The 16,267-nt window shown below is 41.4% G+C and overlaps 2 protein-coding genes across 3 annotated transcripts; one reads left to right on the plus strand and one right to left on the minus strand.

The window, feature by feature from the left end:
* Positions 1–140: 140 nt before the first annotated feature.
* Positions 141–10,207, plus strand: fez2b (fasciculation and elongation protein zeta 2b). Of its 2 annotated transcripts, none has more exons than XM_068342790.1 (9): positions 141–527; positions 3,544–3,652; positions 3,819–3,935; positions 4,400–4,541; positions 5,174–5,301; positions 5,532–5,681; positions 6,513–6,588; positions 6,702–6,767; positions 7,433–10,207. In XM_068342790.1, the coding sequence occupies exons 1-9, from the start codon at positions 220–222 to the stop codon at positions 7,447–7,449; spliced, it is 1,113 nt and encodes a 370-aa protein (XP_068198891.1). In that variant the 5' UTR covers positions 141–219; the 3' UTR covers positions 7,450–10,207. The 2 variants fall into 2 exon arrangements, with proteins under 2 accessions (XP_068198891.1, XP_068198892.1); XM_068342791.1 differs by lacking the exon at positions 7,433–10,207 and adding an exon at positions 7,013–7,409.
* A 140-nt stretch (positions 10,208–10,347) lies between these two features.
* On the minus strand, positions 10,348–14,192 carry si:ch211-57i17.5 (usherin). The gene is made up of 4 exons (XM_068342792.1): positions 12,578–14,192; positions 11,992–12,063; positions 11,734–11,901; positions 10,348–11,577 (listed from the first exon to the last, which is right to left on the minus strand). The coding sequence occupies exons 1-4, from the start codon at positions 12,608–12,610 to the stop codon at positions 11,488–11,490; spliced, it is 363 nt and encodes a 120-aa protein (XP_068198893.1). The 5' UTR covers positions 12,611–14,192; the 3' UTR covers positions 10,348–11,487.
* Positions 14,193–16,267: the final 2,075 nt, after the last annotated feature.

Below are 16,267 nucleotides of genomic sequence, written 5' to 3' on the forward strand. Positions count from 1 at the left end.
TCCCTCAGCTGAAGGTTTGTTTTGCTCCATCCTAAAGCGGGGGCAGTCTGAGATGACGTCACGTCCCACCTCCCTCCCCTTGCCCCTCCCCTTGCCCCTCCCCCTGCCCCTCCCCCTGCCCCTCCTTCTCGCCGCCACTGTTTCGCGTCGGAGCCACAAAAGCGGAGCGGAGCTCCGTCGAGGGTGTAACTGTCAGACAACCGAGCCCCGACGGCAGTCATGGCGGCGCCGTTAGCTCACTTCGACGAGGACTGGCAGGATTTTAACGAATTCAAGCCGTCCTCGGCGGCGACCGAGCAGCTGGACCAGCTGAATTCGAACGTCGGCGATACGTCGTCGGGCCTAGACGACTTCTCAGACCTGGACAACAGTTTCTCCGGGGAGATCTGCAGCTTCAAATCGATGGAAGACCTCGTCCATGACTTTGACGAGAAGCTTACAGTGTGTTTCCGGAACTACAACACCACGACGGAGAACATAGCCCCCATCAAACCCATCACAGAGGATAATTACTTGAAAGACGACGAGTGAGTTAAAATATTTTGTGGGTTTTGTTATCCTAACTTTTAATCTCTTCCCCAGCTAGCTACATTAGCCTCACGAGGCTAACCCAACCTAAATCTGGTGTCGGTGTTATCCAAAGTTTAGCTAGCTTCCTCTTGTTTTATTATTTAGTCAACTTAGTGTGTGACAAAAACATACGTTATGATGTAAATGTGATCTGTTTTGTGAGTGTTTGTACCTTGAAGAGACAACAGCTTTCTGTGATAGATGCTGCTTGTGTCCATTCTCTGTGTTGGAGACGAGATGAACCATGCCACGTTTCGATTCTTAATTTCCTGCCAGATTGTCTGGTCTATGCTATAAAACCACTGACCCATAAACTGTCAGTGATTGGCTGACCCTGCAGACCATGCTCTAAGTCCTGCATTCAAATTAATTTGTGTAAAACCTTCATGACAACATTTGGGAGCCGTGCAGACACTCAAAGGATGTGACATTTCGAGTAGTATTTTATTTTTAACGCCTCAAATGCCCCTGTTTTCACAGTCAGGGCTCCCCAGTTATTTCACCTTGTAGACGCTCACATTTGTCCTCAAAACAACACGATCACTTGAAATCATTCTATAACCCTTCACTAGTACATAAGGCTTTGTTTCTTTCACTATCAAACTATATAGTCTGTACAAGTGACCTCCATGTCCCTCTGTGCTTTTGTGACATTGGAACTTTAGTGTGACATGATTTAGACGGTGCCTTCCATTACCGTAGGATCGCATAACTGGTGATGGGTTGGATACCAAACACTTTGTTATGTGAGAGTCTCAACTGTAATTATTTGTGATTATTTTTCTTTTCATACAGCCTTTTCTTTCTCCATATTAATGCAAAATGATGTGTTTGGACTGTTCGATGGACAATTCACAGATGATTTTCTCTGTTGACGATTTCACTGTTAAGTGGTCATCACTGCTCATTTGCAGTTTCTTTATGTCGAAGCTGACATCTTCAAACTGCCTGGGTTTTTTTGTTTTCTTTTGTTTTTTCGGGGTTTTTTTTAGAACCAATGCCACAAAAGGAAAAGATATTCAGTTAATTTCACATGACACTAAGCAAGCAGTAAATTTTCTGATCAGGAAGGTGATGGATAATACAGTACTTGAAAAAAAAAAAGTACTTATGCATTCAAAGTTGTTCCTATTTAATTTAGCCAATTATCTAATAAGTTGAGTTGTAAGACAGTTTGAACTAGCTACTTCCTTATTATGTTTGCTAGATAATGTTGAACCTGATCTGTTATTGAACAAATATCAGCTGAGGACTAGCAACTGGACTGAAGACCAGATAAATAAATCGGGTACCTTGTGAGTGAAGAAATTGTCACATCGAACGAAAACCATTTCACTGTTATGGTGCTAAATGTTAAGGAAAACATAGACGGTTTGGACAGAAAAAGAACTATTTGTGTTAGTGAAAGGCAAAGAAGAAGAGGAATGAGTGAATAGAATAATTGGACAGCAGCCTGGTGAAGCCCAAAGAGCAGGGCCAGGCTCAGCGAGTATTTTCTGGATGACTGCACGTTGCAGGACGTGTCCAGGCGCTTAACACGGCCTCCAGCGAGATCTGGACTGAGACGAACAGCAGAGGAGACAAGGAGGAAGAGTGTATGTGTGGGTTTGGTTGTGACGTAAACAGCAATATGTGCTTGTGTTAATAAGCCATGTAATGTGTGTGGGAGACGTGTGTGACAAGATGAAACATATCTATAAATATATACGTGTTTTCATTTAAACACTGAGTGTAAAGGAAGAAAGTGATGTTTTTTGGCATTCGCCTAAGTGTCTGAAGTTGTCTTTGCTTGAAGCACAGAAACAATTTCCTGCCAGCCTTTGCTCCATTTAGGAACCCCCCCCCCACTCACCGACCCTGCACTCCAGGCTGGGTATGATCACTTCAGGGAGAAACATGCTTGTTATGTAAACATGTGTGCGTGTGTGTGTGTGTGTGTGAGTGCGTGTGTGTGTGTGGAGAGGTTATGACGTTGCAGAGTTCTTATGACACATGGGTTCACAGCCTCCATCCTTGCTCTGCTTACGTGCAGCCATGTCCCTAATTAAAAACAGGGACATGGCTGCATGTGCATTTGGGTTGCTTCTGCTACACACATTTGTGTTTCTTTCAGATTTTATTTTTAAATTGCACACAAAAATTTACACACAAAAACTTGCTTTTTGTTGGCAGTACTTTGCAATTGGAATGCAGGAGACCCTGAACACAACAGACCACAAGTTCAGTATAATGTCCTGAGCTTTGCAAACATATTTTTATTTTGATAGCAAATTTGATTTAAAGAAACCCAACTTACACACACACACACACACACACACACACACACACACACACACACACACACACACACACACACACACACACACACACACACGTGTATATATATACTTGGAAGTGAAAATTCTCACATCACATAACCAGTCAGTTTTAAGGGAAACCAGTGGATATCACAGTGGAACAGTAAACCTGTTTAACAGCCTGCGTTCTGCCGTCTGCTTGGCCTGCTGCCTTTTACTAGACATTCAAGCTGTTGTGTCATGATCAGTTTTTTCAAATATGCAGACTTGGTTTTATTGAAGGTGGAACAAGTATAACAGGATCGTCTGCCTATATTGTCACGTTTTGATATCCAGCGCAGCAAAATACATTTACAATCAGCAAACCTGAATGTCTTGACAGACAGTTCTTACTTTCACACCGTCCCAGCTGTGAGGTTGAACTGCTGAACATTTTCTCACCCGGGGAAAGAGATGTGTTGCATTTGTCAGAGGTTACAGATGATGCTTGAGCAGGAGAAGGCAGTGTGGTGGTTAATCCCGGTTAATCCCACGGCACATAGTATAACTACCATGTAAAGCTGTATCAGGCTAAAGGGAAGGAAACAGGGTTTTACCAGAGAAAGTTCCTCTGTTCTGTTCTTCACTCTTAATATTTCTATTCATTCTGATCATGTTTTCCTCTGTTTTCCTTCAGGGTGTGGAACACTCTGACAGATAACTATGGCAACGTGATGGCAGTGGACTGGAAGACATCACACATTCGCTCCCTACACCTCCCCACCCTCAACCTCAGCGAGCACGAGGTACTGGTACATGTGATCTCCTGTAACATGTGAAGCACATAGATAACACAAGATGTCATCAGTCTGCTCCTCTGGCCTCAATCTGTTCAACCTGTTCGGTTTTTACATCCTTCCTTCCTTGTTTCCTCTCCCTCTCTAATCTCACCTCTCCTTCCCTGATGGACAGAAACTGGATAACCAGTCCCTGGATCTGTCTGATGACGAGGAGCTGAGGGAGCAGATGGATATGCATTCCATTATTGTCTCCTGCATCAATGAGGAGCCGCTCTTCACAGCTGAGCAGGTAGCGTTCCACGCTCCGGCGGACCATTGTTTCAACGTGTCAGTTTAGGAATACATTTAAAAATCAAATGTCTGTAGTTTAGTCTTCATATTTTACTGTTGCTCATGTTTGCTAATAGTCAGATCTGCCACATAATGCTAAATCACAAAGTTTTGCAGGTAACTTTTGGTGTTTGGGGGCAGTTATATCTCCAAAGATCCATTTTTATAGTTCCCTATTTTTTCTGTAATCTTCTACCGTAACTCAACTCAGACAAGTAAACATTATTTTGGATGAGACAAATTGAATCTTTACTGAGGAGGTGTACCATCACAAGCTCCAGCCATACAAATTTCACATAGGAAAACACAGTTTAAAGCTGCAACCACTTTTTTTTCTGAACTGCAATAAAGCCACTTTGAAAACAAACCACTCATTTGACAGTAAACACTCTTCATTGTGTGCATGTTTGGGGTGTTGTTTAGGTGATAGAGGAGATAGAAGAGATGATGCAGGAGTCTCCAGATCCTGAGGATGACGAGAGTCCTTCACAGTCTGACCTGTCCATGCTCTCCCAGGACCTCCACGCCCTGAAACGCTCAGGCTCCAGCTCCAGCTATGAGGACCGTGAGTAGAACACAGACTCAGAAGGATGTTAAGATGTTGGTGTTGTTGTGGTCAGTATGTTTGGACCTGATACTGTTGTTAAAAAAAAGTCATGACTTGGTTAATATACATTATAAACACTTTTTTTTGTACATTTAAAAGGTTAAATTGTCTGGAATTGCATCAGTGCTCTAAAAATGAGTGATGTGTTTACACACATGGTGACTTTCTTTTGTAATGCGTAGCAAATGCACAACAAGAAAAAATAACGGTCTTCCTTCATGTTATGTGATGAACAGTGTGGTTTTAGATACTTACGCCAGACTAGACTAAACATCCAAACTGTCTTCAGGTTAGAAATGTTTGTCAGATACCTACATATGTTGAATTCAGGATTTAGCATGTTGACTAGTAAGGAAAGCACATAATGGATGAATAAGTCAGCACGCGGTGTTTACACAAGTCATAAGTCACAACTCAGTTTGGTATCACTTCCCTGTATTGTCTTAACCTTTTATAGGTTGGACCTCAGCTTTCACTCAATAAAATGTAACACAGTTCATCTACACACAGGCACGCACGCACACACAACACATACACACAAATGTACTATAAGTCTCTGTACTGCCTCCTAAGCCACATGTTACCCCCAGGCCTGCGTCAGCTGTCTGTGTCTGAGCTGACCGAGACTCTGGAGGAAGTGGAGACGGCCATTCGTCGCTTCAGCGAGGAGCTGATCCAGGCTCTGGCCCTGCGAGATGAGTTGGACTATGAGAAGGAGGTACTTAAATATTAGTTTGTGGAAAAAGAAAAACCGGTCCACAGAAGAACAAGTTATTAACTGCATTCCCAGTTTGTAAAGTCATAATCGGTCAGTTACAGCCCTGCTTGATAATGATGGAGTTTTTGAATGTCAAACATCTATTGTTCGTCTATTGGCATAGAAAACTAAAGGTAATTGCAGTTTAATTTCAGAATCAGTAAAAATGAGTTTTGTGTTTGAAACAACAGGTGAAAAACAGCTTCATCTCGCTGCTGATTGACGTACAGAACAGACAGAAGGAACACCGTGAGCTGCTGAGGAAAAAGAAAAAAATCAGAAGTACGACCATCACAGGTCCCAACGGCCAGAGGACGGCCAGCACACACATACCCGGCACGGTGAGTCACTGGGGTGTGTCTGAACACCAACACGTGGCCCCTGTGCATGATTATGATCAGTGAAAGTCACACAATAGAGAAATGCATGGTGACAGATAATTTGCATGGTATCAGCGTCGGAGGTCTGTGGGGACTCTTTTTCCTCCTTTCACGTGATCGAGACGCCTCCTCATCTCCCGCTGCTCTCTTGTTTCCTCCTTCCTCTCGCTCCTTGTAGCTCCTGACTCTGGAGGGACTTTCCAATGTCATTCACAACAGCCTGCGTCAAACTTTTGGCAACACAGGAGGGGACAAACAGGTGCCCCTGCTCTTTCTTTCCATATCATCCTTTTTTTCTTTGTAGATACCGACGTGTTTCCATCTCCACGGCTACCACTGGCAGTCCGTCTATTTTATTTTTTCTCCCATCTGTTTTCTCTTTTGTCTTAAGCTGTTCAAAACTGCATTAGACAGAAATATTTTCTGCCCTTAACATCACAAATTTATTGATTTTATTTAATCATTTGTCTTATTGATCTGCCTTTAATGTGTTGTGTTTGGTTTTTAAGCCAAAAAAGCACTCACATTATCTCTGCTTTATTCAGCCACTTTTAAATCCTCTATTAAGTCTGAAAGTTTGAAACCAATTACATCCAATCTGCAATTCCTTGTCATGTGTTCTTACTGTATTTTTTTCTTTGGAATTATCATCATTTCAAAACACTCAGTGATCTTTTTCAGTGATCTTTTGTTCTAGGAAGACTGCATGATGAAAATATGTGTTCAATGGTCGACAGCTCCTTGTTTCACAGTGTTCCTTGATCGGGACTCACGTGAACTTTTCTTTTCCAGTACCTGACCACAGTCATCCCTTATGAGAAGAAAGCTGGTTCCCCTTCTGTAGAAGACCTCCAGATCCTGACAAAGAGTAAGTGATAAACGCAGCTTAATCGGCTTATTTAATCCTAAAATTTCGAATAGACTTCTTTGGTTCATGTTGGATATTTTCTAAACTGTAACGTGGTGCTCCCTCCCCTCTAGTCCTCCACGCCATGAGGGATGACAGCGAGAAGGTGCCCTCCCTGCTGACCGACTACATCCTCAAAGGTAAATGTATCCTCAGAGACCTTTTTATATTCCAGTTCTGTAATAACTTCTGTAAATGACTGAAAAGGGATAACATAGAGGCTTGTTTCAAACCCACATGATATTCAAAAATCCATGTCTTTTATTTTTCGGTAAAGCTGATTGTAGTGTAGAAAACCGGAAGAAAAAAACAGGAATTAGTCATTCTGCTCTGTTGACCTGTGCCTTCCTTGTCTTTCGTTTGTGCTGCTCTGTCCTTTGGGTAGCTCTGGTATGAGAGCAGTGGACACTGAGGTTTGTGAGCCACTGACAGATCCGTCACCTCCAGCTTCCTTTTCTGAGCTCATCCCTTACTCTTTACCCCTCTCTCCACATCTTTGTAATATTCGCACCTCTCTCTCCAGAAGCAGCAGTCTTCACTTCCTCACTCTTCACTGTAGTTCCTGTCGTTCTGTGCGGTGCTCGTGGCATCACTAAACCTACCCCGACACACCAACACACTCGTTGACACAATTTCCCTTTTACTGCAATCTTGTAGTAGCAGCTCCTCACACGTCTGCCTTTTTAGTCTCCCCACATTCTTTCACTGTAACTCTTGCTTTCCGTAGCTTACAGCTCTTCTTCATGTGACCTGGTTTGTATCAATCCATCACTGATCAATAGGTGATCTGCTCTTGTCTCCGCAGTTCTTTGTCCTACGTAGAGCCAAAAGCAAGCCTCCTGTTTCCAGAACAAGTCAGCGGACCATTAGAAAACAGTTCTGGCAATCCAGAAGAATCCAGACCACAGGATTAAAAATCCAAATCTGTTCTCCCCGTTTTTGGCCACACAGACATTCTTTCCTTGTAATTTTTTAAAAACTGAGCTCCTGTTGCTGCTCCTAAAATTTGAACTGAGATGTAACCTGTCAGTCTGAATGTTTTGTTTTTAATTGTAGTGTTTTAACTTTTGATGCCAGTGCTACATCCCTACATATCCTGACTGATTGATGACTTATCCATGAATGCCAGTAGTCAGTATTAGTCTGAACACCTCCCCTCCTGATTATCCAATAGTTCAGAATGGAGAAAAGGTCCAGGTGTATTATGACTCGATGGGTTTCATTAGCAGGCATGTGTTGGGGCGATGCAGTTGGTGTGGGTTTTGTAAACGTAGAAGTTTTTACATCTGTTCTTGACAGGGGAAGAAACTCTCTGCCATGATGGCATGATTTAACTGCATCTGATGTCTCGGGGTTGAAAACTCTGCATGCTACGGATCAAAGACCATTTTCAAATCCCAAATCATAGATCCAATTGCCTTTGCATGTTGGATTTGAGTTTTTGCTCAATATCAAATAGCTGAATGTGAAAAAGGATTTATTTTGTATACGACGAAGGGAAATTGCACAGTTTTGGGAACTTTTTACTCTGAAAAAAGGGACATTTTTGAGAAAGTTATAGCTGGATGAACAAAACATATAAAGCATATTTTTGGAGAATTGATTGTTTTCAGTGAGATTAGAGACTTTCCTGTAGCCACTTTTGTAACCGTGTTACATTATTTTGTAAATTCTACCCTGACCTCTGAGCCCTCGAGTCCTAATCTTTATCACTCACCCTAGAAGTGGTCAGTGTGAGTACAGATACCTTTTATCACCTGTTTGCAATAGTTTACAATGACTGAACTGCTCTTAACGTTAGATCAATGGTGTTAAGACTGTGTTTAATAATTGTGTAGTTAAGCTTCTGTTGGACTTCTTCAGTCTGTTCTCCCTTTAAATATTGTGTTAATGTTGTGGTAGTTCTATCGTCTGCCAGTGATCTGGTCATGTAGTCACAGAATACGTGGTGGAGGGGCTCCAGTCTATCTCAAAGGATCATCAATAGAGGTTCAGACCATGGTGCAAAAAACACAACACAAAGGGTTGTTGTCACGCATGGTGTTGTGTGATTGACCTTACATATCATCATGAACTTGAGAGTTTAAACAATGTTAAAGGGGCGCTCCTTTGATTTGACATGTTTAACGAATATCAGACTCATCTGCAAAGTGATTTCAGCCTGGATTTGAATTTTAAATTTAAATTTGAAGTTGCTGAAAGTGTTTCTACTGTTGGGCACTCAGGCCTCCTATCATGGGGTTTGTCGTACTTTTAGTGAGATGATGACTCACTGGAGCTCCCCTTTACAGACTTGACCTACCAGCAGTCTGTGCTGCAGGTCCACCGGGCCGTCCTCCGGCTGGTACGTTTAGGTTCAGATCACCAGCGCTCCAGGTGTACCGCACACTGTCACATCAGGTCTAGTGTAGCTCTCAGGTACATCATCAGTGTTAGCAGTGTCAGGTCTTTTTCTTAGAGGTACTTAAAGTCTTTGTACAGCTAGTGACTTTCTATCAGCTAGACTCCAACATGTTGCACCGTTGTTGTTTCACAACTTTAAATAACTGCTGAATTAATTATAGGAGCCTCCTGACTAAACAAGAGTAGTCTTACAGAAGTTGATGTCGTCACAGTTTAATGAAATACTTCAACCCTGCTCAGCAGCGGCTGTGATCAGCTTGTAAATAGACAGATGGTAATTTTAACAGTTCAGTGAAAATGATGTAGAGGTGATATCAAGAGCAAGGATGGATTCTTCAGAATGCTGTTTCGTTAAGTTGTTAAAGGTACTCTGATATTTAAAAGTAGAATTACTATACTGTAATTTCACTGGTGACATGTTTAAGCATGTGTCCAGGAAAAAAAGGCCGTAGGAAGATGAAGAGGGGTGTGATGTAATTTATGCATGTTGAAGGAGGTTGCTCGAATATGATGGGTTCATATAGTCATACGTAGAACAATGCTAATAATGCTGTTTAGTTACTTTTTTGGCTGCTTTCACAACCTGCCATGTGCTACGCATGTGCACTTTACAGCTGCACACCCATTTCTAATGACGCTCGTCTTGTTTACAGACGTTAACCTCACACTGAAGGGACACATGCAAATCATAAAGGGCAAATTTTAAGCAACAAAAGGCTTTTGGTAATGAAGTACATTAGTCTTTTCAGAAAAGCATCTCTCGAATGATCATAATTAAATACGTCAAATTGCATTGACTAATCTTTTGGCGTGATTAAATACAGTAGCAGGGAGCATGGACGTTTCTGGATCTGGTGTCAGGCCGGCGCCCTTCGTCTGGTTCTGTTCACCTGTTAGCAGTAGAAGAAGAGATTTATATTTATACACGCTCTGTTCAACAAACAAGCTACAGAAAATGAGGCTGCCTTTGTAAATGTCAAATTTTTTTGTAGATTAAACAAACAACTGTTTTTAATATGGTATAATCCCCAGTGTGGGGCTTTGTGTTTACTGTCTCATGCGGTACTGTCATTTATTAATTTATTATGTAAATGTTAATTTTGTAACCATATGATTGACTGTAATGGTACACACATTTTATTGCATTGCAACTCGTCTAAATAAATTAATCCATGAAGACGTTTGTATTGTTTGCTGTTGTCTGTGAAAACTATGACTCAGGTTTTCGTCTGTAAATAAAAACGTGGATGTTTGGTCTAAAAATAAAAATGAATAGTGAACGGTGACAACAAAGCAGAGGAAGTTTGTTGTTTTTCTCTAGCGGTGATGATAAATCAGTACAAAAAACATGATCAAGCCATTGTTTATTTAACAACTTGTCCTGTAGAGTCAATGATTTAAAAACTTTAATTCAATATAAGATCAAATGCATGGAAATAACCAGCTCTTGTGTCTGAGTGTATTAAGAAATGCCATGACGGGAGAGTTTTGTTCAGGGAGTTACACTTGCTTTCAAATGTATGTTAAAATATGTTAACTTTTAAAAAGTTACATAAATTCTCAAAAAGTTATGAAATGTAGTACATTTTATTTTTTTGTTTCTTCTTTTTTTACATACTATCACTCTCACATTTCTTCACTTCATCACTTTGGTAAAAGTACATTAAAATGAAAGCGTGTCTCCACAGCCACTCATTAATACCTGAATAATTTAGAAGGCTGGGAGTTGAGCCCATGCAGGACAGCAGGGCCTGTATTTAAACTACTGTTTGTCCATAAAAAAATTTTCACATCAAAGTTCTCTCTGCAGTCCAACACTCGGTCCAAAAGTGTCGAGAATCTCACCGAGTAGAATACTACTGAACTCAACGTCTCCAACTAAAGCGATAAATGAGTGAGATGAGGAAAGAGCCTTCAGCTGTTACTGACTAGATGAATGGCACTTGGAAGCAGCATCCACAAAAAAAAGTTTCTAGTCATAGAGACAAGACTAAAATGTGTGTAAGTGTAATGATAAAAGAATTCTCTCAGGAGGGACAAGATAGAAAAAAGCTCTGTTTTCCTGCATCATCACACATTCGTTGGTTTCTTCTTGCCACTTTTTCAGGTGTGTTACGTCTGGATTCAGTGATGACAGATCTCAAAGTGAAGAGCATCCTTTTAGACATAGCTTGTCCTTTTCATAAACCACCTTGACCTTCAACATTCCCACTTTTTTCCTAGTGCTGCAGTTATTCCAGTGACGCCGTCCTGGGTCTAGTCCACTCCTCCTGCTCCACTTTGAACCTTAACGGAGAACAGACTGCACCTCCGCTGCGTCCGACCTCTTCACGGCTGCGGTGATGCTGGAACTGGTTCTGACATCAGACCAAACAGGGAGGGATGTGTGTGAACGAGTCGTCCTCGCTTGTCAAGATGTCAGAACCTCCCTGTCCAGTGTCCCGGCAGGCCCAGAGGTCACAGGTTGGTGTCGGTGAACATGGTGTGCTCCTTCCTCACGGTGCTGAAACCTTTGACGGTGTCGACAAATTCCTCATCGTCCATAAACTGTGAGGAACACAACCGTTAAACAGAGGAAGACGTGCTTTTTTTTAAAGGGGTGTTAGAATGATTGTCCAGGTCTGGGGGTCTGATGTCTACATGCTATCTACCCATAAGAATGAGAATAGTGCAGCAGCTGATAAGTTTTTGGGGATCTCTCACCATTCCACTGTCGTGACCTGAAATGTTGGGGTCCCACACCTCCTCGTTTCCCGTCAGGGATTTCCCATCCATCACCTGGCTGACGCTGCGCCGCAGGGAGCTCACGCTGAGGATCCCCAGCTCGCCCTGAGGCGCACAGACGGGTTCGCATTTAGCCTCCAACATTTCCTGGTGGGAAGGTAGAAAGCAAACATGTAGGATGATCACATGATCAGCCACTGTTTGGGGTTTTTTGCCACAGTGAGGCATTCATTTTACCTCCATCTTCATGGTGAAGCCCTTCAGGGTCACCGTGTTGGAGAAGCTGGTTGTGTGGGGTACGGTGTCAAACTGCATCAGAGGGAGAGAGGAATTAAATACAACCAGGTGTGATCTCACTGGTAAACATTTAAATCAGTGTTAACCAGTAGTGGAGTATGGAATTATATTTGTGACCAAATCACAGGAGACACACAGGGATAGAAAGACGTGATTATTTTAAATTATTCTCCACTTGATAATGATTTCTCTCTAAAACGAAGCGCCGATATGAATCCATGCAGGTCAGGCTGCTTATGATTAACTGATTTACGAAACAATACGACACAAAATAAAAGATTATGAATTAAGCTAAAACATTACAACTCGGTTTAAAAGTTATTATAGTACAATTCTGTTCTACTTGAAAAACACACTCAAATAAAATAAAACTTCATTTTCTTTTTGATGAACAAAAGAGATAATTTTTCCATTCAACTCCAGTTCCTGTTTAGCAGACCTAACGTCCTGAATTCCTTCTTGTGCCTTTTCTTCTGCATAAAGCAGATCTTTTCACGTGGTGATCAGTGAGTTAACGTCTCCTCACCAGGGCAGAGTTGCTGAGTGGATAAACTGCCATGGCCCTCCTCTTCTTAGTGGGCTGTTGCACCAGTGGGGGTCTTTCTCTGGTGAAGGGGGCTTTATTCAAGGCCTAGCGTCGGATCAAGTGAGGAGAAGGCTGTTTGTTCAGATCATCCCATCATGATGTATAAAACAACACAACCGTCTCTTGCCTTGTTGAGCACAACCCCCAGGATGACGGCCAGCAGCAGCAGCGCCACGCCCGTCAGCACCACGATGAACCACAGCTCCCGGACCACCGGCTGACCTCCCTGAGCCCCTTCTGCCCGCTCACCAACTCCTCCTCCTCCTCCTCCTCCTCCTCCTCCAGGAGGAGGGTTAGCTGGTGAATCTGCAAGGACGGATGTTCAACATGCACAAGCCATTGTGTTTTCTTTGGCGTGGCATCCATGCTGATTTTTACCAGATTTGCTGTGTCTCAATCTGGAAATGCATTTCTTATGGTAATTTATTTTTGTCACTTAATTCGATCGGTAATAAAAAAAACAAGAAGCATAACAATAGTCTGACCAAAAGAGTACATACAACTGGAGTACACATCTTTTTACAAAATTAGAGAAGTGTGTTTCCCGTCAGCAGTGATTACAACATAAATCTTCTTCCTCATGGACCTGAACAGCCTCAGCTTCTTCTTCTTAGTTTGAATGGGAGTGATCATTTGGGATTAACTGCATAGATGCTTCAGACCCAGGACTGCTCATAAAAATTAATCAAATGTGACCAAACCTTGTGTTTAGAATCAAGACAAAACCTGCTGAACATACAGATGTCTATGTTTTCTTAAAATGGACTTATCAGAGTACCTCAGGTAATTCTATATCTTAACACAGAACTACCTGAGGTACTTAAATAGAAAAATACAAAAGGTCTTCCGTTCAGGACAGCATCTTTTTCTGTTAAAACCTATTTTTTTGCTACCTTAATTTTCTGTTGGGTTGATTTAATAGGTGTTATAACATCAGCACTCCAGAGAAAGAAAGATGATCACACATGTAAGGTAGGGGAGATAGCGGGTAACCAGAGACATGTTTGCAATCATGGCCTAGTTTCTCGCCTGCACATAGTATTCATATATTTTATCCATTCATGTATTCAATGGTAGAAATAAAGACACATTAGAGACTCACCAGTGGTCCGGTCCGTGGTGCGGCCTGTGGTGGGGGTGCTGGAAACCCCTCACTGTTTGATGCATTGATCAGATGGCAGAGACCTGCCGGGACTTTCAGATCACACCTGTCACCCCATCAATATTTAACACCTGATACTTTTACTTGCTAACCATTTGAACATCTCACATACACAAGGAGACACTTAAAAGATTATCGTCCTCGTTTCACCAAGGCCAAAGCTTCCTGAGGATGAAGAATGATCTATGTCTTCCAGGGTAGAAGAACCTCGGACAAACTGAGTTCCTCTGATGCTTCAAAACTCCCGTCAACCTATGCTTTTCCTCGGTGCCATGGTGACAGCCAGGCATCAGGTTTCAGTTTACTGAGGAGCCATGGTGGCCGTATCATCCCCGTGAATCTAAGGTGCTTGAGTTTCCCCCATCTTTGCAAACATATGTGTTATATTCACTATTTACAATGTGTGCATGTAATTTTTTTTTTAATTTATGTAGTACTTAAATACATGCGGAGCCATCCTCTACTTTAGAATTTGAATTCACTGTTTACTTACTGGATGTTCTCTTCAAAAAAGTTTAAATTTATTTATTTAATAATTTCATGCAATTAAATTTTAAAACTTTTTTTAAAAATTGATGCCTCTTTTCAGTCATTATGTCCTGTGATAATAATAAGCATGGTTATGTCTGTCATGTTGACAGACATAACCATGAAAAAAAAAAAAACTAATTCTGAAAACATTAATACTGAACACAAAATCAATTTTAAGAACCATTTCCATTAAAATGATCTCAATAAAATTAAACAGACAATGATAATGCAGTCAGCTTTAATGCCTTTATGTTCTCTGTTTCATGGAAATTTCATTGCAGTCTTAAGTTTTTTTATTGTAAAAATTCAGTTCTATGGGCCTACATACAGGGTGTCCCAAAAAAAAATCTATATGCCTTTTTGCAACTGATAACCAAAGTGTTTATGAGTTTTTTTGCAGATAAAATGCATTGAAGTAAACGATGGCAGCAAGACTAAACTTCAAAGAAAGGAAATTCTAAAATGATACTAGAAAGATGAAAATACAGTTGAATTCCAAAGACCATTTAGGAGGGAGTTTCAAAAAGAACCACCAGCACAAGTTACCATCACTTAAATTAGAGATGAGTTTGAAGATGGAACTGTTAGGAACTGTTCAGAACATCCACAAGAAGCATTCCAGAAGACCACAGACACCGAGAAGACCCACAAAGGAAGAAACAGTCCTGGGAACGTTTCAGAAAAGTCCAAGAAAGTCTATACAGCAAGCTAAACTGTCTTTGCACTGTCCATACTTCCAGTGGCATTTTAGAATGAAATATATTTTCTTTGAAGTTTAGCCTGGCTGCCATCATTGACTTCATTGACTTAAGCTGCCAGAAACCCACAAACAATTTAGTTACCAGCTACTAAAGACTATATACATTTTTTTGGGATATCTATATTTCTGCTTTGAGCATGACAACCACGGAAATGTACCTTAATGTGTCTACATATTTAATTGTTACAGGTGGGATGAGAACCAATCTGTTCTTCTTTTTTTTCTTCCTCATATTCTTGCTTTGATTTTCTTCCTCCTACTTATCCTTTTGTTGGTGTTGCTGTTGTTGTTTTCTTCTTTTTCTACTTCTCTTCCTTAGTACCTTATTATTATTATAATTTCCCTTACCTTGTGTGTTGTTAAGCGGCTATAAGAGTCAACGCGCCGTTCAGCCACACGAGGGCGCCAAACAGCAGCTCCTGTTCCTGTGGTTGCGCGGCAGCGTCCATTGTAATGAGTAAACAGAGGCAGAGCAGAAACTCAATATGCAAGTGTTGCCGCAGTGGTACTTATCCTCCCTCCCTGCTATTATTGCACCAGACAGTCACACTGACGCTCACAACAGTTTCATGTGTCCGCAAACATACAGAAGAGGATCCAGCTGTGTGGAGCTGAAGGCCCCGATACGCACAAAAAAAAAGTCCTTTTTCCCTCCGAGTCATTCCCAAAATGCCTCTGACTGCTGGTGTCCGTCTGCTGTGAGCGGATGATTAAGAATGACAGGCAAAAGGTGCAGCAGCAGATTTAGTAACAGCATGTCAGAGTGTTCATGGTGGGGCCGCAGGAAAGCATAAAAGTTTCAGATGTATGAGCAGCATCCTGGGATGTCTGAGGATACTGGAACTGGACCAGGATGTATTTCACTGCATGGTGGACTCGTTTTCCTCTTCCTCAGAACTCCTAAATTAAAAATGATTCTCCATCATGTCGCCCTTTAGACAGTAATACGTTAAAGTGATGTGTAATATCACTTTTTAATTTTTTTCTCCATGTTTGACCTTCATGATGCAGCATTAGACCCAACATTAATTGTGTCAACACCAAACAATCTTATTGTTAAATGGGGGGAAGAGAAGTTGATGCAGTAATACAGTACCTTCAAAATGTTGTTAACTTTGCCAATTTTTTTAGTGGTAGCATATCGGATATGAATTTTACTTGAAGTCATTTTATGGCA

This window comes from Antennarius striatus, chromosome 19 (genome assembly GCF_040054535.1).
Source record: "Antennarius striatus isolate MH-2024 chromosome 19, ASM4005453v1, whole genome shotgun sequence".
Taxonomy (NCBI): domain Eukaryota; kingdom Metazoa; phylum Chordata; class Actinopteri; order Lophiiformes; family Antennariidae; genus Antennarius; species Antennarius striatus.